This window comes from Choloepus didactylus, chromosome 5, assembly GCF_015220235.1.
Source record: "Choloepus didactylus isolate mChoDid1 chromosome 5, mChoDid1.pri, whole genome shotgun sequence".
Lineage (NCBI taxonomy): Eukaryota > Metazoa > Chordata > Mammalia > Pilosa > Megalonychidae > Choloepus > Choloepus didactylus.
Window position 1 is genome coordinate 160,119,414 of NC_051311.1, and position 25,797 is coordinate 160,145,210.

At 37.9% G+C, this 25,797-nt stretch overlaps 1 protein-coding gene across 1 annotated transcript in view; it reads right to left on the reverse strand.

The window, feature by feature from the left end:
* Nucleotides 1-25,797, reverse strand: part of ABCA13 (ATP binding cassette subfamily A member 13) — a 453,377-nt gene that overhangs the window by 130,406 nt on the left and 297,174 nt on the right. The window contains exons 43-47 of the mRNA XM_037837193.1: nt 20,171-20,260; nt 15,850-15,919; nt 11,784-11,902; nt 9,970-10,057; nt 3,654-3,762 (exon numbers count right to left, since the gene is read on the reverse strand). Of these exons, the coding sequence (XP_037693121.1) occupies nt 3,654-3,762; nt 9,970-10,057; nt 11,784-11,902; nt 15,850-15,919; nt 20,171-20,260 (476 nt within the window). The remainder of the gene's footprint in view (nt 1-3,653; nt 3,763-9,969; nt 10,058-11,783; nt 11,903-15,849; nt 15,920-20,170; nt 20,261-25,797) is intronic.

Below are 25,797 nucleotides of genomic sequence, written 5' to 3' on the forward strand. Positions count from 1 at the left end.
GGAATAATGGATTAGATGCATTTTGATTTTTATAAAAATACTTTTTAGAAGAGGATCAAATGGCTAATTTCATTTCTTGCATGCTTGTAAAATGTTTTTACAAAAACTCTGTTTCACCCCTTAAATAAGTATGAGGTACTCTTTGATTTTACTTTCCTGCTATACTTAGGAGATTCATCAAACTTTGTATCCCCACAGGGGTGACCACTTCTATAAAAACCATCCATCAGGCGTGCTGAATGAGAAAATGGCTCAGAACCCCTCACACCAGTCCATATTCCTCTCAACAATGGCCTCTACTCTTAGCACTTCATTTCTGGTTGTGATTGTCAGTGATTCATTTCTGTGTCCATGTGAATGTTTTGTTAAACCCTCTACCTTGGTGCCCTCACCCCCACTTCTCTTCAGCCACGAGCAATAGATTTTGCATTTCTCTGATCTCAAACTCTGACCTTCCTTGCCTTCACCACATCTTCTTCCACTTCTCTCTCCTACTCCATCAGTGCTCTAGAAACCTCTCATCAGGCACATTCGACATTCAGTCCCATGCCCCCATTATATTTTCCCACTAATTTCATTTGCTTCCTTCTCCAGTCTGGAGTCCCTGATAAGGCATTTGTATTTTTGTCTGTTTTATTCCGTCAAATTTCATTCATTCTTATTCATATTAATTTCAAAACACTAGGGGAAATATCCTGGCTTCTTATTGACAGCATCCACCAAAAATTTCTGGTATGCATAATTGAGCCCTCTGTTTGATCTTTAGTCATAATTGCATACATCTCTGCTCTCTCTAATATATTCTCCATATTGGAGGTACTCATTTTTGTGTGTGTGTGTTTCTTTAATTATACAGGTCCATCTGTGTCCCTGTGATCTCAGCAGACAACCTCCTTTTTCATTTGAGATCAAAGACAGCTAGCATGATATTCCACCACCTCCTTCCATGTTTCACACATTTCCTCCATAAATTTGCCTTCACTCTTACAGCTTCACATGAAGAGTTGTCCATCTTCTCCAGAGAAAACCAATCCAGTCAGGTTCCTTACCTGCCTCTTTCCAAATCTTGAGCCATCAATTTTCCTTTCTCCATTGAATGTTCAAAATATGCCCATTCATCCCATCAGTCTACCAGAATCTTCAATTATTCCTTATTTCACACACTCACACTCACATACATACACACAGTTTCTCTTCTTTCTTCTTCTCTCTTCCAAGACTCCATAAAGAATGTATCTGTTGAGTCTCTCAATCCTTACAAACTCTCTCAACTTCACTCCCTTTACTGTGATTTCCATCACTACAACTCCATTCAAGTAGCTTTCTGGAGGTCTCTGACCAAATCCCTGTGTTCTCATGTTTCCTAATTATTCTAGAATATTTTAACACTTTTTCTGCCCTATCTGTGCCATGACCTTCCTGTCTCGTGGGCCACAGCATCTTTGGCCCCTTCCCACTTTCCTGCCCCTGCCTGTTCTCTTTCCATGGAGGAGCTCACTCACTGACCAGCTTAATCTCTCATTTTAATTAAGGTCAGGGCTAAATCTACAGTTCTTACCCATGACCTCTCCACTGAACTCATCTCTCCAGTTTTCTGAATTTTACTAAACACCATCCACATGTGTGACTCAAACACATCCTATCTGACCCTGTACAAGCCACCCTGCCCCTTCCTTGAAAATGTCTCTTCCTCCTAATTTATTTCTTATAATGCCATCAATGTCAGCTGGAAAGTAATTCATTCTAAAAAACTCAGAGGCATATTTTAGATTCTTTAAACTCTTCCTCTACATATAATTTGTCATAAAGTTCTTTAAATTCTTTCCTATCCCTATCCCTAATCCCACTCCAACCCTTCCTCCCTTCTGTCTGAACTTTATTATTTTTTTCTTTAGATTCCTCCTTGGCCACATCCTAAACTGAGAGCAATGGTCTTCTAACAGCTGCTTGATTGCTACCTGATCTTCCCCTTTAACATTTGGTTTCCATATTATTCATTCCAACCTATTACTTTGATTATGTCATCCTTATTCTCAAATATACATAAAGGTTCCTATTGTCTATTAAATGAAGCTCATACTCATTATCCTGCCAGTCAAGGTCAAGCAGAATTTGATCCCTCTTTCCAGAGAGATCTACAATTATCCCTCTGCACTCACCTTTATGATGAGGTCAAGCTGCACTTTTCAACCTACCCTGAGCACACACTCTGATTTCTCTTGCATTGCTAGTAGCTAGACGGCCTCCTGAAACCCAGACACCTCTGCCCACTGTTCCAGGCCAAATGTCAAGGACTCCCCCTCAATGAAGCATGCTCTATTCATGCCTGCCAGAAGGGGCATCCCTGTTTGACGTAAGAGAAGAAGAACAAAGGCTTTGTTATCAGGCAGACCTAGAGTCAAGACATGGCCCCATTACTTACCTTGCTCAGAGCCATAGCTGGTAGGTGATTTCTCTGGACCTCAGTTTTGTAATCAGTGAAATGGGCAAATGTTGCCCACCTCTCAAAGATGGACCACGGTTGTTAAATATGTAATGGAGTTGCTGATACATTTAAGAAACTTAATAAATGTTACTCTGCTGTCCCTTCTCTGAGCCACTTTCTACTTCTTTTATATTGCCCTCAGTCACAAACATTTTTAATTTTTTTACATTTTCCATCATTATTACAAAATAATTACAGTGCCACAAAACTATGTCTATTGTATAAAAAAACTGGTTGAGAAGGGAAAACAAACATGAACTATTAAGATAAGCTTGGAGTAAAGTGATGGCATATTAGGAAAATTGCTTAGCATTTATTTCTATGTGAATTAATACTTCAGCAAAAATAGTTTGTGATTAAACTAAGATGCAGATAGCCTATTGTTGCTCAAACTCCCTGTTTCTCATTTTTCTTGTTTGTGGAAGAAATTGAATGAATATGATTAATTAGAACTTTTCATACCCAAGTGAAGCATATAAACATTCCCTGAAACCAATAAATTAACCCTGGATTCCAGAAAGGACCTGTATCATTTGCCAGAATAAGAGAACACAAGCAGTGAATACCATTTACATAGATAATTGATGAGTTGAGGGTCCAGAATAAATCAAAGTATGATATTGACCTTCCCAAAAATAATGCAGGTCTATAGTATCTATAAGTATATTTATATTATCTCTATATAAATATAATATAAAAATATATTTTATATATAGATATATAAATATATTATCTATAAGAATATATAATATATTATCTATTATATTATCTATAAGAATACAGATGATATATATCATATATATGTTCCATATTATCTATGAAAATATTTCATAAAACAATGCCTTTGAAAAGTGAAATCATTCTTGCTTCTATAAAACATTAAAATCACAGAATAAAATAACTTTAGGAGAGGCTTCTCAAATGAATTTTTATTCCCCTCATCTTACAGACAAGTTTATAGTTTCAGAAAGTTGAAGATATTTAATGATACCAAAAATAAAGGTATGTAGGGTCTACAAGTTTGTATATTTAGATCTGGACTGACTGGCCAATTAGAAACATTCCCATCATACTTCTTATTCCTATGTAAAGCCTTTTAGCTCTTTTCACTTTTACAAACATTGTCTTTTGAAAGTAGTGAAGTATAACGAATTAAAAATAACATTACCATATTGTCTCCAGTCCACAGAAGAGGGTAAGTGTCGCCACAAAATAAGATTGTTTAGATGATTTAAGTAGGAAGGTAGGGAATGAAAACCCTTCTGATTATACCACACCTAAAAAAGAAAGGCAATTTAATGACTCTCATAAAATTAGTTTTTAAGTCTATTCATCAGCTCTTCTCAGACAAAGGGAATGCACATGTCAATTAGCTTCAGCAGCACCTGAAAGCAAGACTCAAAATAATGTCCCTGCATGGCTGACAGTGAGCAGCAAATTCCAGTCTGCTAATTTTATATTTATCTCAAGCATATAATTTACAGTTAAAAATAGATTAATTTTCCCCAGAACAAATGTGATTGTTGCTATATAATTATATTCTCACAGGGAAAAAGAACTTTAGCCCATCATTTTTTTCTTTCCCAGTTGGAAAGCTAATGAAATTTGACCTGCAAATTAAAAGCATGGAAGATCATCAAGAAAAATTATTACTTTCAAATTAATAACTGAACATGGAACATTATTTCTCAAAATAAATTGAAGTGAACATTTGCTGAGCCCAGAGAATAAAATAGCATTCCTATCACACAGGAGAAAGGTGAAGGAGAAAACAGGAGAAAGACCATGTTATTACAGTTGAGATAATAAGTACCACAGAAAATAATAATTGAACGTTCAGTATCTATATTTCAAAATATTAATATTTTAATGAAAAATGAAAAAAGATTCTGTTTGGAAAGCTGGGGAGAGTCTTCAAGCATAACGAATCAACTGGAAAATTTTAACCTTAATTCAACTGATTGGACAGTTCATTTGTCTAGACAATGCTGTCTTTTGCATCAGACAATTCTCTTTAAAAATTTAGACATGCACCACAGAAAGTAAATTTTTGAAGGAAACTATTCAGGTTTGCACAGGAGTTTATGCAAAGTCAGGTCTAACTCTCACATACCTTAGTTTCCACCCCATTTTCTTTCCACCCTATCATACTCTGATAGAATTGTTTTATAACCAGAGTCCTGCCAGGCAGCTATTCTGTTTATGGGCACAGAAAAGTAATTAACTATTTTGTTTAAAACAAAACAAAACCTGTCAATACAAGACAGCATTCTCCCTTCTTTCCCAGATAGTCTACTCCATCAAGCAATTCAGAAAAACAGACCTCCTGTCTCTTTCACACCAGTTACCACTACACCCCTCTTTCTAATTATTTTCTTAAGTCCCTAGAAAAATCCTTGCCAATCATTTTTTAAACTCCCAGGGGAAGGCATGCAGCTTGAATCCACTAACCACAGAACCCAGAACATTCTGTGAGTGTTCAAGACTACTTAAACAGATCTTAGACTGGTATTAAGTAACGAGAAAGAAACATTTAAAGCACCATAGACCCAGAATTCTTGAAATGAGGGTAAGGCATGAGTTCCTTGAGTGGAGGAGTCAACACTGAACTGAAGGTAGTTGTGTCACAGGTCAGAGGTGAGAAGCTCTTCCATCTGACACAGTGATTCTGTTCTCATTCTCTTCACCCCCTCACACACCTACACACACACAGGAGAAAATAAAGAACAAAACACATGCATACATACACCTACCTGAGAACTAGCCATGTTTCTGAAAATGACAGAAGCTTAAGGGTTCTGTTAAATTCAAAGGACAGGCTAATTGAGTAGAAAAAGCACTGCATGTGGAAACTGGAACCTCCCTCTAACACTGCCCTTGACCTTTCTCTCCGTCAAGACTTGGCTCCCTCAAACGTTTGAACTGAGGGGGAAAATGAGAGGGACCATGGTAGTCTTTGCCCTGGATCAGGGTTTTTCCGATTTTTGTTTTGTTTCATTTTGTGTATGTATCTTAGTTTTTGTTTTACAAGCAGAGCAATTTTTTTCAACTTGAAAATAATGCTGAACCACAGTGTAAAAACCAAAGTGGAGCTGTTTAAATGAAGTGGAGCAGGGGAGGCAAAAGCCTGTTTGCTTCAGTCTCTGCGGGCTCTGAGGCTTGTACACTAGCTTGCTTCCGTGGTCCCAATTCTTCACCTCCCTTGTATCCAAACTCTCTGCCTTGGGACTTTTATACCCTCCACCTCTAACTCCGGGCTCAGACATGTGACACCAGCACAGCTTTGACATTCCTTCTGTCTCTGCTGTCACCACAGAACGCCCAGGCTAGTGCATGAAGAAACAGACTGAAGGAGCAGAGCTGGGTCCCATCCATCACCCCTGCTGAGGCCAGCAGCTGTCAACCAGAATCATAATCAAATCAGGAAAGACTCCCCACTACCTGGGACATCACTTCCAGGGATGAGCCCAGACCTGGCATTGTGGGATTGAGAGAGCCTTTCTTGATTAAATGGGAGAAGAGAAATTAAACAAAATAAAGTTTCAGTGGCTGAGAGATTACAAATGGAGTCAAGAGGTCATTCTGGAGGTTATTCTTATGCATTATATAGATAACCCTTTTTAGGTTTTAGTGTATTGGAATAGCTAGACAGAAATACCTGAAACTGTGGAACTGTAATCCAGTATCCTTGTTTCTGGAAAATGATCATATAACTAGATAGCTTACACTGTGTGACCATGTGATTGTGAAAACCTTGTGGATTACACTCCCTTTATCCGGTGTATGGACAGAGGAGAGAAAAATGGGGACAAAAAGTAAATGAATAAAAGGGGGAATTGGGTTTATGGGATGGTTTTGGTATTCTTTTTCACATTTATTTTTATTTTTATTCTTATTTTTATTTTTTTGGAATAATGAAAATGTTCCAAAATTGATTGTGGTGATGAATGCACAACTATATGATGATACTGGGAATAACTGATTGCACAATTGTATGGTATGTGACTATATCTCAATCAAATTTCAAGAAAAAAAAAAAAACAAAACAACAACCTGGGCAAAATCAGCCCAGCTCAGCCTGCAAGTAGCGTGACTTCACAGACTCATGAGTGAAATGAGAGTGTGTGGTTGATGCCACAAAGGTTATAATTGTTTGTTATGCAGCATAACTGTTGCAATAGATAATTGATACAGAAATTGGTGCTGGAAGGGGGATTTGCTGCAAGAAAAACTGAAAATATGTGGCATTGTTTTTTAGATCAGCACATGGGTAAGAAGGGGACAATCAATTAGAGGAGGTGGGAAACAGATGAGCACCCTTTTAGGAAAGCTGTAAATACTAGGAAGAAAACTGCTACTGGTGACTGAAAAAAATTGGTTACCCATATTATGCACTATCAAAACATTTGATTAAGTTATCTGTGGTAACTTCTAAGTTAGAAATTGTGCCCAATAAGTTCTTCACTCGGGCATGGAGATCTTGAGACAACATGTTAAAAACATGGCCTCAGAATAAAGATCAAGTCAGCTTTATAGCTGAGAGACCCTTTGATAGATCTCTGAAAATGATGGTGGTGCTAAGAGGCCCTCTCATGTGGGCAAAAGGGACATTCCCAAAGTACCACTAATTGATTTTGAAAGAATGGCATGTATCAAAAAAAATTGTGGCTGTTGCTTTTGGGCATCAATTAGATAAATAGAAAGCCTAGAATCAGGAAAGTACTACCAGGTTGGACTTTCTACAGGCAAGGAGCCAGCTGAAGACTTTGCTCAGAAGGCCTATTTCCAAATATATTCTTCACATACAGCCATGGAAGGTGATGGGAGGGGAAAGACGTGCCAGAGAGCAGAATTATGGGCCACTGAGAACAAAAGCTTGGGGAATTGTTCCTAGGGAGAAGAACCAGCACCTATTTAAGGGGCATCCCCCTCCCCACGACAGGTGGGAGACTTGGCAGCATTCTCCAAGCACAGCCCAAAGCAGCTGAACCCACAGACTTATGAGCTAAATGAATGTTTACTATTGAAGCCACTGATGCTTGCAGTTGTTCATTATGTAGCATTATTTTGGCCATAGATAATTGATATACTGAATTCCAGGGAATAGAGTTTGAAATGTTCTTGAACTCCCCTTTAGTTCTCCCATAAATAGGACTTTAGTTGGGAGGGATTTTATAAATTCTTTAAGTGAGCAATATATACTTTATGATGATCTTAAATTCAGCATCTAAGTTACAGCAGAGTTCAAAGGAAGGTTCTTTTCTTTTTTTTTTTTTTTTCACTTAAGAATGGATTTCTAAAAACTGGACTCTGTTCTAGAAATAAGTTGTCATATTTCCTTTCCTGCCAGTCCATAAGTCAGGAAGCAATAAAATGCATTAAGTGAAAGAGGAAGTTAATCTCCTTTTAGGAACATATTATGACACCACAAAACAGACTTTTCATGTCAGTAAGCAAGACTAATGGTTCCTAAGAAAAGCAACTGAGTGGTGGTCAAAAGAAATCACTCAGTGGATATTAAAGTTCACAAAATTCTATCTGAAAACACAGTGCCTGAAAAATACAATTGCTGCACCAACTTTGCTCATTAGGTGGTACAAAACCAAGAGGGAAAATGTGGTCTGCCCTTTTATCTGAAGTATATACATTCTAAAGGTTGTTTTGATTAAACAAGCTAAATACTCAAGATGTGAATGAAATAACTCATAAAGTTTCAATGAGAGACTTTCTACAATATAATCAACCTTCCATTAAGCATATTCATATGCAAATTGTCCACTTTCCCTTTGAAAAATCTATGAAAATCATGTAATCTATGTCTTCAGCATGTACCCTAAAGGTCGAGATAAAAGGCTGGTCAGTAATTACTGAAAGGTTAATGCAGTAATTTCACATGAGATTAGCCACAAGCATCTTGCAGCGGGTATTTCAGCTAACAGATTGTCATTTACATCCACTGCAATATTGTGACTCCTTGACTTCTTGGAAGGCCCAGCTGAAATGCAAAAATTCATTTGCATGTTTGTGACTGGCAAAGTACATGCCAAACAACATTAAAACCCCAGAAATCACTACTCAAGCATGTCAGTGTGGAAGATGAATCTAAACAAAAACGAAAAGAAACAGGTGTCAAGGAAACACATGACTCACTGCACATCCTCATTTCAGATTCAGAGATCCAAAGAAGACCTCACCGTCATGCCCTAGGTGGCCAAAAGTGAAGACAACCATCTACTATAAATAAGAAGGTTTGGGGTTTTGTATAGATTAAAAAGTTTATAATGTTCTTAGAGGAAATGAATGGATTCCTTCCACAAAATTAGGAGTAATAATTTAATAATGGCCTCATAACAAATTCAAAAGCCCACAAATGTATTTTAGGTTATTTTCCTATCAAGCTATGAATCTTCTCACCTTGCATCTAAAGGAAAAGAGATTTGAAAAAAAAAAAATCTCAGCTGAAGGAAGGATTTCTGAGCAGTTCTCACAATGACTATTAAAATTTTTCTCAGGGATTACCTGTTAGAACCAAGGAGTAAGCCTCTAATAGGTACAAGCCCTTATTCTGATAAGTTTTTCCAGCTTCATCTCTCTGAGAACGTTAGATCATCCTTATTTCATTAGTCACATGACCACTTGGAATTAATAAGCAGACACAACATCCACACTGTATAGAAAGAAACGACTATGCTACTTTCCATATCAATGTCCTAACATGAACTAACACTTATGGTCCAGGAGTAGACTTACCTTCCTCCCACATTCGACTCTTTTCCAATTTCTCTCTCAATCAGACACCATACAATCTCCCCAATCACTGAGGCCGAAAGCTTTGAAACCCTCGTTATTCCTCATCTTAAGATTTTGTTCACTTTCGTTTCCTTGGAAAAATCTCTGGTATTCAGCCCCTCTTCTCCATTCCTACCGATGGTTGCAAGTCTTTTTACCCGCACCCCTCATTTCCTCACACCCGAAGAAAACTCCCACCTGTTCTCTATGACTCCCCGTTCCTAATTCATAAGGGCTGGTCCTCGCCAGGCTGGAAAAGTAAGAGGTTTTGAGAGCAGACCTGCTAATCACTGTTCTCACTGTGCAATTCTGGGCCATCGGAACTTCTGGAAGATGAGGAATTTAAGTTCTTCTATGGAAGGGCTCCATAGTTCAGGGAAACTGTTGATATTTCCCATTATCCTAACTATGGATATCTTTAAAAATAGACTATCTCCTCAATTGCTTTAGATCTATTAGGTGAATAGATTCTTAACAAGAGGTAACCTAGTTGCTATATTTCTAAACTGTCTAGAAGGAAACAATTCATTTTCTTTTCTGAGGGAAAAAGTTTACATACAAGATAAGTTATCTTTCAGTAGCAAATACTGGTATTTCATTTGCCTCCTCCTGTGCTCAAAGAAATCTTTGGATCTTGAGTTTTCCTAACTGCTTTCTAAAATAGAACAAAATGAAACAGAGCAAACTATTATTACCTTTGCCAGAGTTTTGGGCTTTGATACATTTGAATTTGCATCTTGAGCTTGATCAGAGGTTTGCACTCCAAAGGACCAACCTCCAAGCCTGCAGATATCAAACACTGTGTTAGATTTTCAAATCAGGGAGCACCAGAACTAGCCAGAAGGTGTTTCATCACCAAGCTCAAGGGTTATAATGGCCTTAGAAGAGCAGCCGGCTTAGCTTAGACTGTCGGTGACATAACCACACAGGTGAAGTCAGATGGGTTGACAGAAGTGGTCTTGCCTGGAAGCATCCAAGGAGGCACTGCTTATTTAAAAGGAACGGACAAGGCTCGCCACATCAGAAAATGTACTTCTCAGAACTTACCTCTAGTTAGGAAATAGATGCCAGGTAAAAGACATGGCTGTGATCCTCAGCTCTCTAATTACTTTAATTAATGGTTATTTTCCCTATAAACCAGCTATTTGGAACTACATACAGTTCCATCATGATCTTTTGAGTCAGCATGTTTTTGCATTGTCTTGTCTTCCTTTCTCTTGCTTAACACTCAACTCAGTTGTCACCTCGTCCAGGAAGCCATCTCAAAATACATCCATTGAGTTAGATGTTCAACCTCTTTTGGGTTCCCACCATATTCTATAGTTCTATTCACTGTATCACTTACCACGCTGGTTTAAATTGACTCTTTGATAACTTATCTTTTATGCAGCCATGTGAGTTTCTCCTGTATGGGAATAATATATTTTATTTCCATACCCCATGGGATGTGTGATACTTGGCTCATATTCGGCTTGCTGAAATATTTGACATTAGGAATAAAGGAACATATTAAATGTTTTTTTCTCCACTCTCTGCATAAAAGAAGATTGAAAAGTAATCTTCGACCTTTACCCTGGTAACACTCAGGGGAAGATATTTCTCAGCCAAAAAAAAAAAAAGGGTAAAGATGCATTCCCACTTGCCTTACTATAATTTGTTCATTCAGTCATTCAACAAACATTGATTGAGCCCTTTTAATGTGCCAGATAAACGTTCTGAGCATGCAAACCCCTGCCTTCCAAAAGGTAATCATACACGGTTAGAAAAGAGTATCAGAATTCTAGGGCACCCTTAAGGACACTGAGATGCAAAAAAGAGACATGAAAATCACACTGGGGGCAGACAGGTGACCTGGGAGGATAGAGACATACTGGATATCAGAGTTAAAAAGAAGTCAGTTAAAGGGCCAGATGTATCCCAGGCAGTGCAAACAGCCTACGAATACATTCATGTAAAAAGCAAAGTGTGTTTGAGACTTAGGAAATTTAATGGCGTGGTGAATGTTATTATGGTTTAAAGTAATAAGAAGCACTCCTTCCTATCCCCCTCATCTAGAATCACTCCATTGGGTTCAAGAAAATATAGCAGAAAATAACAACCTTTCCAAAAATCACCTAAGAATAAGACACCAGTTTTACCCAGAGGCCCATATTGGGTGCTGCATAGAAGGGGAAATTTTAAAAGGAGACCATTATTTTATTATGCCACTAAAATATCTGCTCTTATACTCGAAAACGGTAAAACCACTTCTGGCTCCCCCTGCTTCTGACCCTAACGGAATCTCAATTGATATGATTTCCTCCAATGTGGGAGAGTGAATGTCGGCAATGTGGAATTTCATCAAGGCTTGCAGCATTTCTCTGGAATTTTTATGAGCATCAAGGTTAATATTAGACTCATGAGATTTTTGAGTTTTTAAGAACACCAGCATTTGAAACAGCAGGTTTTCCAAAGCAATTCAAAGACAATAGAAAGAAAAAATTAAAAATGGCGACTGCTTTGAACACACCTTGGTTTTTCCGAAGGCAACAGCAGATACTCCTCCACGCTGAAAGCAGAAAGATTCAGTAGTGTGTGGCCCAGGCCATTCTTCAGGTAGGAAGCCCTGGCACTTCCATTTGCACACTTCTGAAATTTTTTCAAAGACATAAAATTGAAACTTATTTATAAACCACAAAGAGGTTGCCTGATCTTACTTTAAACTAGATTTGACTTTTCCTAGCTTTCAATTTCCAATGAGTTATCTATGGCCTTTCATTTGTTCTCATCTATCAAATCTCTTAAGAGTCACCAGTTTTGAGGATCACATGTGAATTCCACTGTGACCTTGGTGGTCGATCACATGTGGGAAATTCTAAATCTTTTGTGTATGTATGTTTGGGCTGATATGTAAGAGCCAAAACTGTTTTCATCAAGGTGATCTTGCCTTTGATGAACCTGAAAGAAAGTCAGAGGAAACTAGGGGGAGGGTGGTAAGAAAGAGAATTCAAAGGAATGTGTTTCTTTACTATATGTGTAAAGCAGAAATCAAACATCTCTTCTGCAGAGACTCACTCAGGGGGGTAGTGCTGGCTCCTAATTATGAACTAATTACCCAAGTATAAGGAGGTGCTTCTCAGAACCCCAAAACCTGGGACGATCAGAAGCCACACGGGGGAGGCTGCCTAGCACACACAGGTTCAGACTTCACACCCTTGGTTTCCATCTCTAATTTAAGAAAGAGAATATATTAAAACATTTACATCTCTAACAAATGACTCTGCCTCCAGACTTCTGCACTTCAGCTTTCAGAGGTTGTTTTCTACTTGGAAAATGGCAATGAAAGCAGTCTTCCCCCACTCATGGGTCTGTTGTTAGGCTCAGAAAAACATGAAAGAACCAGGACAAAGTAAGAAGTAATATATAAATTTAAGGTACTACTTTTACGTTCTTGATGGAAAGGCTTGGGGAAAGACACTAAAAGGGAGAATATTCATTGTCAATTATAATTCAGTCAAACTCAATTGTCTCACCCACAAAATAATATAACAACCTTTTGAATTTCCCTGCCTCACTCCTTTCTCCAATCCACTTTTACAGTTTTGACAAGACACATCTTCCTAAAACACGGTTTTCAGTAGATAACTGTCTTGCTGAAAAAAATGCAAATTCCTAGCAAGAGTTCAAGTCCACTAGAGAAGGTCCTCAGGCTCTTTGTCTAACCTTATCTGTACTTTGCAGGTGTGATTCAGTTAAGGAGCTGAAAATGGGGGGATTATCCTGGATTATCCTAAATGTGATCAGGTGTATCCTTTAAAAAGGAGGCAGGGGAGATTAGATAGAGAGAAGAGGAAAAGGCAATGTGACCACAGAGGCTGAGATTGGAGAGTCGCGGCCACAAGCTAATGAATGCTGTCACCACCAGAAGATGGAAGAGGCAAGGAACAAATTCCCCCCAGAGCCTCCTGAGGGCACACCTTCACTTTGGCCCCAGGAATACTGACTTCAGACTTCTGGCCTCCAGAACGGTGAGAAAATAAATTGCTGTTGTTTCAGCCACCCGGTTTGTGGTAATTTGTTACAGAAACCACAGAAAACGAAAATTCCCTCCAGTCACTCGGTATCAAGTGACACGCATTTCTGCTTCCTAGTTTTGGGTCACGTCATTGCTACTAGTACCCACAAGAACGCCAGCCCTAAAAAGTCCTGCTTGCCCTTCAAAACTAGCTCAAGTTCGGTTCCTTTGGAGACTTCTCTAATGGTGTCTGTTATGGATTGTCCCTCTCAGAGACGATTTCAAGTTGTAACCTCCAGTCCTGGGGATGTGAATTTATTTGTAAATGTGAATATATTTGTCAAAAATCCTATTAAGATGAGGCCAAATAGAATCAGCATGGACCTTATTCCATTACGATTGAAGTCCCTGGTAGGAAGGTAAGAAGGCAGGAGACAGACATGTGATGGAGGCAGAGACTGAGTAATGGATGGCTGGCAAGCCATCACCAGAATGCTGTAGGCTGCAGAGAAAGCAGAATCCTGATGACATCCTGACCTCAGACTTTTAGCCTCCCAAACTCTGAAACAATAAATTCCTGTTGTTTAAGACAACCAGTCTGTGGCATTTGTTACAGCAGCTCTGGCAAGCTAACAGAGTAATCAATCAAAATAATGTCTTCTTCTTCAAAAGTAGGACTAATCTTGCAACTTTTTGTGTAGGTTTGGGTACAGCTATCATATATCTGATGAAACTCTAAGGAAATAGACATATCCCTGCAGACGCTAGACTTCTGGAGAGCACATATGAATTTAAGGTGAAAGAAATACTTCACCTTCTGACAAAACACAGTCACCTGGAAGTCAACCCGATCACTAAAGATGAGTGAATGCCCCGTGGGCATTGGCAGTCCTTCCACACCCCTTCATGTGTGTCTCCTTCCAACCAGCCCTGAGTGGTGACACCTATTCCTTGGGAATATTAATTTTAATTAATTGTTAATTCCACCTTAACTCCCTCTCTCCTGTGCTCTTCTGACTTCTAATGTATGCACCAATGTTTCTCAAAGTAAGTCCCCAAAAACATAGGTACCACCAAACAGAAGGCTTCTTTAGTAAAGTAAATTGCAGAAAACATCCCATGTTTCCCACTCCCTTATCAATTCAAGTATATACTATCATACTTAGAAGCTCAATACAGTAGCAAATTTCCAGTAGCAAAAAGACCTGTTTAATACTACTTTTCCAGCATTTCTTAAACTTTTATGGCCGTAGAATTTTTTGTTAACTTCTTGGGCATAGAAATTATTGTGAAAATTTTTTTCTTGTATACACATTACTGACATCTTATAGTTCATGGAAGTTGGGGTGCATTTAGAAACAAAAACATCAACAATTCTGATGTTTGTTATTCATTTATTTACCATTGATACCCAATCTAATTCTAATAGATCTCAGGTGGCTTGTAATTAAAGCTACTATTGTAATAATTAAATTAAAGATAAAGAACAAGAGTGTGAAATAAAAATTAGAGGCTTAGTGAGAAAACAGAAGAAACATAATAGGGAAAGAGTAAATAAATATGACAAAAAGAAAACAAAACAAAAAACCAAGTCTAGGAAAACTGGTTCCAGCCAAAGAGCACAAAATTTAGCTCTGAGTTGCTGAAGAGCCAAGGACAAAAGGGAAACAAGAAGTTTCCCCCATCCTCTTAGGTCAATAAAACTTTGAGCGCCCATTTGGATGTGGTTCCATTGTTTTCTCTTGCATCCATACATTCTGCCTCAAAGAATGTACCAGGTCCATCCAAAAGAAAATCTTTTGTAGTCACTAAACCGTTAAAAGGAATGCATCCCATGGGTCACTAAATAGAAAGTCTCTGACAAGCTTAATGGAGTGTTCTTAAGAGCTATTCACAAAAGGTAAAAACATGTTCTTCCTGTGGCCGTTTCATTCATAGATCCTCGGGTGATTTCCATAAAACTCTGTTTTTCCTTTATTCCTGGAAATTAGCATTGGTTTGTTGACTGTGGCTAATAGGCCTATGGCTTTGATGAATTAGCTTTGGAGATAACCTTCCAAATACATTTCAGTTCATTCTCCTACAAGACCAGATAATGGCCTTCACTTTAATAATGTAATACCTAATTCCATATGTTTGTGTATTAATAAGCCATAGACAAAAAGCCTGAGTGGTCTTAACAATAGCCAGCTCTCAGAACACAAATAAAAATATGACACCAGCCATGAGGTCATCCTACCTTTAAATTCCAGGAAAATGCCCACCAAAGGGCAATTCTAGCTTCCTCATCATTTGTTGAAGCCAATTCATTTGCTTGCTAAATGCTGTTGAGGATGGTGACGATTGTGAACAGTAAGTAATGAATAAGAGGGATACTGTTGAATCCATACAACATCCCCCATGTATAAACGTTGACTTTATATAATGAAAAGTTTTCTCAGAAACAGCTAATCAAGTAAACCAAAAAGTCTTAGAGAAGCATTTGGTTAGTAGACATGCAGCTTTGTACAGATGGAATAAACTCATTTTTGCTACTTGAGGTTTAGACGAATAAAGATCAAAAACACTGCAGAAGACCTACCAGGCAGCCACAGGAACTCTGAAATCCTGAGTGAGGGAAAGGATCAGTATGCCAGCATGAAGAGTTCTTCCTAACAAAACAAAAGAGAGAACTGGAGTGATCTTTCAGATTTCAAAGCTTATTGCATCCCCATAAAAGAGAATTCCATCAGAAGAGAACACTGTTCGCAAGATAATCATCTCTGCTGCAGCCAAGGCAGAGGTCTGACATTTGTTTTCACAGCATGAGCTGTTAATCTGATGACAATGTTTTACTGCAATAACAATATTTCCATTATATTAAATGATGTTCATTTGGTTCACTGTTTTCCTACAGTGTGGAGGCTCCCTGGGATTTTCACGGGGGGCTGTGGAGCTTGGCATGAATTCTGAAGCTCCAAATCCCACAGCCAAGTACCTTCTGCACCAAGAAGCAATTAATAAACACATTGAGCTGACTCCTATTTATAGCAAGACAGAATAATTTAATCATCATTTAAAGAAAGCCAATCACCGAATTTCCATTTTGAAGAAAGGTTGTGCAATAGAAATGGTTATAAAAACAACCGGTAGCAACCGTTCCAAAACTTTTCTATTGCAAAGTTCCCCTGTTTTGTTTTGCCGCATGGGCCCCATACTTTGACAGTTTTTTGCTGATGTTCAGAAATGAAAAATTGCTTTAAAAATGATCATTATTCTTAATTACTCAAAAATTGGGAAAGAAGGGAAGAAACTAACATTTACTGAATGGCAGGCTCTTGGAGGGATATTTTTACCCAAATCCCACAAAAGCCCTATTTTTCAGAAGAATAAACAGAGATCCTGAGAGGTTAGGGACTTCATCGAAAATCAGACTGTGGAAAGTGGGGGAACCAACCTCTAAGCTCACATTCTTTGCTCTGTGCTGGTTTGCTGATAACCAGTATTATGACAGTGAGTTGAAAAAATGTCACCTATAGAGAATATTTCCATTTCTGTAAAGCAGGCTAGCATAGTACAATTTCTACACAAGTTTTCAAAATATCAAAAACAATTGTCTTCTCTAGTACTACTTTCTTGGTTAATTAGCTTATGGAAATTCCAATTGGGGACTTAAAAGTTAACATGGAAATACATTCTAAGAGAGTTATACATTTTATTCAGACAACTGCAACCGAAAATTACTTTCTAAAGAATGACTGTTTATACTTAAACTCAGAAGGCCTTTTTGCTCCATATGCATGCCTAAGTTGACTTTTTGCAAGTGTTTATAACTTAACAAATGACTTCAAAAAATTAGCCTTCTTTTCCACTTCCAAATCCTTCATTATTCTCATCCTAGATTCCTGTCATAAAGTAAAATTATCTAAGCACCATATTTGCATAATCCTCAGTGACAGTATTTACCAGATTTTAAATTTTTGAATCTCCCTCAGCCTCCAACAATTTTTGTGCTCAAACAAAAGATTCCTTATGAAGCTGTGTGAGTATTCATAAAAGGGAAAGAAAGAGGAAATGATGTGTTAGCAATTTAGATGTTCCTACTAAGAATTTTCCCTCAGGTTTCAGAAATCCAACACACATCACTTTGATTTAGAGTACTCTTAAAAGTGTTCTGTGGGACAATATAGGAGTTATGGTGTTCCAGAATGAATATATCCTGAAAATGTCTACTTGATTCTTTGGGTTTGGAAATGCTGGCTTAATTGGATGTCTTTAATGCTGGAGTGTCTGGAATTTTTAGGATTCTAACATGCATTTTTAAATCTGAGAGAAGAGGGAAAGGGAAAGGGAGAGCGGGAGTGGGGGGAGAGAGAAAGAGATTAGCTTTAATGAGCTGCTCTCTTGGGAGTACCATTTTGAGGCACAAAGACATGCTTAAAGGGAAAAGAAGTGATAAAGGTCCTCCACAGGGGCTGCTACCCTGTTGCTTGTAGTTGGTGCTTTTCTTCCTATAGAACTGCTGAGCACATTAATCCAAAACGAAGCATAGAAAGGTTACGTGACTTCCCCAAGTTGCACATCGAGTAAGCTGCTGAGCTGAGATGGGGTTCCAAATAGCCTGGTCCCAGTCTGTGTTCTCCACCCCTTTCCCATGACACCTGACAGAGGCACTCTCCCTATTTTAGACCCATGGCCTCCACTTCATCCTCACAAGCCCTTCTGACTCTGTCTTCAGCCACTCCAGGTTCCAAGGATCCTACCACATGAGAATCAACGAGGCCAGTCATCCTTCTAGATTTTTCCTAGGACTAGAACTATGAGAACCACTGAGATGATTCATCATATTCCTGCAATCTAATCAAACAATGATTTTCCTGAAATTATGAAAAGAAGCCTTACCCATTTAGCTTTGTAGGCTCCGTGGAAATATAAGACTCGCTAACTACCATTTTTATTCTGTATTAAAGCATTAGCAAGAATGGGTGGGAAAAGAGACCATTTGCCTAAGAAATAGTGGAGGAATTTGTCACTGGATATGAACCTTGTAAAATGAAGCTAAAAATTTAAATTTACCAATCTGCTTCTGAAAGTTGGCAACTTTAGTACATTTTAAAATTTAAATTACATATCTACTGTTATGAGAAAACTTACATTTTAGGTCAGATTTATACCATAATAAAAATTTTTGGAGCTCTTTATTGCCTTCTATGTGATCGGGAGTTAAACGTCAGACGTCCAACAAAGTTGCCTTGTGTGTAACACTCAGAGATGAGTATCTCAACAGAAAAACAATCTATAGGCAGAATGTAACCTATTATTTGAAAAATGTTTCCTTTAATTAATAATCAAATGATTATTAAGTCTCACAGGAAGGGAAAATTTTGATAGTATCGAATTCAACAATATATTACACTTTGGGAAGGAAATTTACTTGTTTTGAGTAAAACCTTTGGATTCAATTTGGGATCTTATTTAATCAAACCATGCTTGTGTCACATGGACACATATTAGCACTAATATAAGAATCCATATTCCCTTTGTACACTGCACCCCGTGACCAGGCCTTTTGTTACACCTGCCAGCGACACAGATAGAAAAGATTATAAACTAAGAGGACAGATCTAGGAAGGCAGGAGAATGGGAAGAGATGAAAATGATGTGGGCTGCCCGCAGGCTGTGTTGAAAGGAAAGACATGCTGGGCAGCAGGGAGGCAAAGGGGGTTTTCAAGAACTCCAGCACTATGTGCAAAAGTATCAAAAAGTAAAATAGATGTCTACAGAAAATTTTGAATATGTTCTGCTGTCCTTTAAGCATGTATTCCAATTTCTTTTATATTTTTTTTTCCTCTTGAAGGCTAGATAAAAGAGATATCTTTTCCCTGCCAATTTCTCTTTCTTTGTGTAACTCTGGGCCACCCCTGAAACAGCTGGAGCCCTTCAATTTCTCAGGTGTAGCTGTATTTTATATCCTGCATGTTTCTTCGGAAGGGAAGCAAATAAAAACATCACCACTGAAGCCTTTACTTTGCTAAATAAATTATTTTGTTTTTCAAGCAAAAACTAAAGTGAAGCAACATAATTAATTTTCTATTAATTCCTTCTCACTGAGACCATTAATAGTTATTCAGTCTTTAGCTAATTACCAACATGACTAATGGGCAAAATGTGCCTTAAAAATGAAAAATCGTACTGCCGATATTGAGTTATTCTCTGGATTTTTATATTTATTACTTAAAAACACACAACTTAATATATCATTATGGTTTTATCATTTGCCTCATTTGCCCTACCAGGAATTATTAATCAATCCTACTTCCTAGTAAAGGACTTTCGATAGAGTAGATTCTCAATAAAAGCTGAATACAAGAAGAGAAAAAAATGTTTATGAAGAAAGGCATGCTTTATAAAGGTTTCATGAAAAGGTCATCTCTATATTATCATATTTTCAAGTTCTAGAAAAGAAATCTTCAAAGTGATTCACCCCCAAATTGATGTTACTGAACTTTTAATAAAGTCCCTTTAGTTAAAAAATTTTATCATTAATCTTTTCATAGGTATGAGTTTTCCCTAAAAGTAACTAATCAGTTAATGAATAATTCATGCATAATTGCCACTCTGTTCTTTTTAGATTTGGGTTCTATTAAACAAATTTATTAGTAATTTCATTATTTTTTGCAGTAATACAAAGTGTGTGCTTACTAAGGAAGGAAAGGGGCAAGTTTAATTATGTGGCTTATTTCAAGTCATCTTATATGGCCAGCCCATCAACCCTGTTCAGTAGCAACCTACTCATCAGGCTAATGTTATTTCATGTAGTGTAAATTTGCAACATAAAATAAATCCTTGCAGGAAGTGGTCCTCCCATCTCCAGGGCTGTTTGTTGAGCATTTGCACTTTTGCAAAGGGCATCTCACACTTACGGGTCTGAGTTCAAATTGTCACAGAGCAGATCCTGATCTTCAAACTTCCTCAAAAGCACACTGGCAAGGTCCATGTCATCGCTTTCACTGCTATTCATCATAAAACAAAAAAAATTAAGTGAGCGATTGTTAGTTACCTCCCAACTGTGGCAGCAGGACCAGTTTCTCAGTTCACAATATGCACTTACCAAGCTGATCCAAGCAAATGACTCCTATTAGTTCAGATAAAGCTACTTTTTCACTCTTTTTTATGGCAATGCCAAAGCAGCAATGAAAGTAAGAGGTTTCTTAAAAACACCATTTTGCCACCACGGATATACATATTTTTATGTCATTGCCTTTGCAGTATCAATGATTTTATTTGCACATCTTTCCACTTAAACTAGTATATTATTACCATTTCTTGCATGTCTCTGCGGTTTTTAAAGATGAATGTGAAAGTCTGCATAATGTTACACGACATTATCTTAACATCTATAAAAATATTCTTTTAATGTTGGAGGTCTGGATTGGTTTGAATACGTTTTTCTATTACATAACCCTGCAAAAAAACAGCTTCTTATATTTATATATTTTTACTTACAAGTGCACTATGTTGGACTATATTTCCTTAGGATAAAGTCTTCAGCACAGAATCAAATGTGTGCTTTAAATACACATTGAATTACATAGTATTTATTTTACTGGCAAAAGCCTAAGAAGCCTCTTAGGAATGTGGTTAAATGAGGAATTTGGGGGTTGTATATATGTTACTAGAATAAATATTTTAAAAATTCTATTAGGAGTTTAAACAGCATTACTGATAACCAAGACCTTTGATTCTGAATGTCCTTATTTGAAGACAACATCCCCAGCAAAAGCACAGTGCACCTAGCTTTGAGAGAAGTGGGAAACAAACTCTATATTAATATGACATATCAATTGAAAGAAAGAAACATCTTGATTTGAGAAAATTTAGGGGAGATATTTTAAATCTCTTTAAATTGGACTGATTGAAATTGGGCTCATTTCAATTAATTACAATTCTGCATTATAGTATTTACTAAAGAATATAGATTTCTTACTTTCCAGAACTTAAACTGAGTCATTTAAGTAGACATCTTTGAGACACTTGCCCCCAAAATAAAGAATGATTTGTAATTTGAACTATAATTTATTTTTATTTAAAGGGAGATCTTAAAAATTTTTGGATAGTTGTATATAAATTAATAAGTGTATGCAAATGGTTTCTTTTAAAGAACTTAAAATATTATGTTTTCTTAGGAAATCTAAGAACCCTCATTGTAATCTTCTACTACTGACTTTTCTAACCGATTTCTTTGTTCATTGACAGTGGAATGCTGACTAGCAAATATCTTTCTGAATTAACATCAACACTCAGATAGAGAGGACTGAATCAGTTAGATTCTATACTCCACATCCTGAAGGTACAAACGTAACCCAGAATGAGGACACCATTCCACATCTGTGCAACCAGACAGTGTACGTAGATGGGAATTTTGCAAGCAGATTCCTAATTTCCCTATTCCCTCAGGAGCTATCTAGCATACCAATCTGACATTTTCTCTGCTCAAAATTTATCCCTGGCAAATTACAAGTTATAATTTCTCGTGCTGCACAAATCTGAAGAAAATAAAAGTAAGGTGAAAGTTTGCTGAATCTGAAAGTGTAATGAGAGTATAATTTTCTATTTTGGGTTGAATATGAGTAATACTTACACTGTTTTAAAAAATTATCCATGGCTCCTTGTTCTTATTTGCCTTAAAATAGTATTTAAATCCCTCACACTATGACCTTGGCAAACTTCTCTAGCCTTGTTGCCCACCGTTCTGTCGCAGGATTTTGCCCTCCAGCCCAGTGGAACCACTTTCCCATTCAGTATCTCTGCCTTTGAGTGCACTGAGGCCTCCAAGTGCTACCACTAGCTTCCAGGTGATTCCTTGGAAAGCAGCTCCCAGCTTTTAGTCTCAGCTCTACTGCCCCTTCCCCTATAAGACTTTCTTGGCCCTCTCTCTGCTTCCTCTCTCTGCCCAATGGTGCTGATGTATGCTCCCATCATATTTTAACTATAGGCTTCTTCTCACAATCATTGCATCAGCAAAACGGAAATTACAGAAGATGGGACAAGGGCATAATGCTTAGGATGGCCGTTGGAACGAACATGGGAGGTCCTCAAAAATAATTTGTCGAACAAATTATGGTGTTGCTAAATGCACTGAAAAATAGAACTAATCCTTCACCTCTTTCCAATTATTTTGCTTCCCAAAATTTTGTCTTCCTTGAGCTCTCACCGTTCAAGGAGGAACAAGATTTAATGGAAAAGAAAGTAAAGCTCATTACCTCAAATTAGTTTTGTATTTTTGCAGAGGGCTACTTTGTTTTCAGAGTACTATGTATAAGTTTAGACTACAAACACATCTGTAACATCCAAAGCCAGAAAAAAATAGTTATTTATAGGAAAACGCCATCTTCCTCCACTGCATAAAATAAAATGAAGATTTAAAAATATTCAGGTGGCTTACAACTGGCCTAATAAGACTCCTTGCAGCTATGGCCAGAAATATACAATGATGAAACATGCTGAAATTTACAACAACACTCTTTCTGATAAGTAGGCAGCATGACCACGTATAAAAAGCCTTGAAGTTTCTAGCAAATGAGAAAACTTCTGCAAGGAAAGGGATGCACTTTCTGCTGAAATGTTTCCTGTACAAAAGGAAAACATTATGTGTGGCATCTTTGGAAATAAACTAGAATGCTCTCTTATGATTCATTACTCCTAGAACAAATATGAAAGTTTGAAATATTTTTTCTGAAAAAAATTATTGATCCAGAAAGTAGTTTCCTAGAGTACTCATTGAGAGCAAGTTTAAAAGTGATGGTGTACATTTTAGTATTTTTTTGGTTAGGTCTGAAGATCATTGATTAAAAAACAAAACAAAACAACAAAGAAACTGACCTTAAAATATTATGGTTGCCATCCAATTCAAATGCTTATTCCTAAACTATTCTTCTTTGGTTGCCTTCACTCTCTTGGCAATTTTTTAAAGGAAATCTCAACATTAGAAGCATTTGAAGTGTGTCCTTACCAGACTACAGGAATAGGACATTATTGCTTAATTGTGATTACTGAAATAGTCCCTGCTTCCCTCTCACAAATAATATTTCTTCAAACTTCACTGTGAACCAGAGTGACCCAGGGAACTTATTTGAACAACTGCATATTCCTAAATATCTTAAAGGGTCTTCATGGATAATAGGAGCCCCCCGGTGATTCTGACACAGATGGACATCAAACCAACCTTGAGGACCACGGGGGCTTCCAGGCAGAGAGCTACCTGCACTCTCTTCTCCCCCTGACTCCCCCAACTCCAATCTTTCTAACTCGCCTGAGTCAAGCAGCTTCTGGTGCTGATCAGATCTGGTTCCAGGTAAGATTTTAGACTCGATGGGAGTTCCTACAAGCACTGCTGATTGAGGGTCATCTTCCCTTACTGTAAGCCAGGCAAGATAGGAAGGTAATATGAAGATTAGCAGCTGAGATCCCAGGGGTGAGGACCATAAAGAGTCTGCTCTGGGAAGGATGACCCTCAGAGATCTGTGAATCTTCAGGTCAGGTTGACCTCAGCTTCCTCTAGTCTCCCTGGCTCCAAATAGTAAGGAAACACAATTGGAGGAGTTGGTGCCTTCTGACCCCTGAGTCTGGTAAGCTGTAAGAAGCAGAAAGGTTTCCTCCCAGGGAAGGGAGAAAGTTCTGGCTGCCCACCTGCTGCTGAAAAGAAGCAGAAGGAGCTTTCCCACTTCACATCAGAACAGCCTCCAGCTGATGGGCAATATCCTCATCTGATATGACAAAATGGCAGGAGGGACAAACACACATCCCAGGGGCCCAGCAACCAGAGAGAAAAAAACCACACAGCAAAGGCACTTAGTAAAAACAAAGCTGCTGCAGGAATTGATGCCTTAAGCCAAAACCAAATGAAGTTAAGTGATAGCAGTTGAGATTCACATGCATACATATGACTTACTCACACCAAGAAATATGATTACTGCAAAGATAGAGTTAAGCATGTGAATTTGGTAAGAGGGTGGTCACTGCTTAAATATGAATAGTGATACAGAAGAAATACCACAAACAAAAAGAAAATAAGTTTTAAAAGAAAAGGAAATCCAAAGGAAAAATATAGAGACGTTAACATGCATATTTAACAGTAGTTGCAAAGGAGAGAAAGGAAAAATGGATGGGAGAAAATGATTAGATCAATAATAGAAGGAAATTACCCTGATTTTTTTTTAAAAAAAAAAAACAACTCTGCAGCTTTGAGGAGAAAAAAAATCCTCTAATCCAATAATAAAGAAGAACTGTCATGAGACTCCAGATAGAAAAAGTTACCTACAAGAATAAAAGAATCTGATGGACAGATCCAGATAAGATTTGGTGCCTGAAAGCTAAAAAAAAAAAGGTCTAACACCTATCAACAACCACATGGAAAGGACTGCACCCATAAAATGTAACAACAGATTGAGATATCACTCACGGAGCAGGACACAAAGAGTCAGTGGGTATCAGCCATTTGCCTTCTCTGAGGAAGACACTCAAGAAAAGGACTCTCACAAATTCCAAATGAACCAGGGCTGAATGGGGTACATCAGGGAAACAGGAAACATATGGTAAGCAAAAACCTGCTCTATGCCGGTACATACATATGAGCATTTATTATATCGTCCCTGGTTTAAGTCCTAATGTATAGGTTGCAATCATATGTGGTTAGGCAACATGCATAACACACAGAAACACACACACATACACACACAAGTACCTCTATATCCTGTATTTGGCTACCTTAAAAATTTCCTTTAGGAAAGTGAAAAGACAAGTCACTCACCTGTAGAAGCAGAGCATAAACTGTTGTACCTGCTTTGAAAATGGTTTGGCATTATCTTCTAAAGCAGAATATTCATATACTGTGTGATTCAGCAACTACATTTCTCAGGATACACCTAAAATACACTCTTGCATTTGTGCAACAAGAGATTTACTAGAATTTTCACAGCAGCACTGTTCACAATGGTATAAACCTGGAAATTATGCCGAATGCCCACCTTTAAAAGAGGATATGAATAAATTGTGGTATGCTCATACAATGCAATATTGTGCAAAAGTCAAGATAAATGGAGGGCGGGGCAAGATGGCAGAGTGGTGAGGTACAGAACTTCGTCTCTCCCCTAGAGCAGCTGGCAATTACCCAAGAACTGTATGAAACAGTGTTTTCGGGGTCTCCAGTAACCAGTCACACATCGGATGCAAGTTTGGAATTGGAGGAAAAGCTGAGAACACAACGAACATTGTAAGTTCCCTGGACCAGGGGTCTGGCGTCCCTCCCCACCCAGACCTCACAGACTGTCTTGCTGCCGGCTCCCTGAAAGGGGGGGGGGACCCCAAAAACAGCAATCTGCTGAGGGTAAGAAGGGGGGCTCAACCCAGCCTCAACTGCAGAATTAATTAACAAATTAATTAACTAATTTTGGAAACTGGGGGTGCTAAAGAAGGGCTGGGCTCTGAGAAGTGGGAGCACATAAAAGAAGGCACCCATTCCCAGGCTCCAAAAAAGCCATTTTTTTTCCCC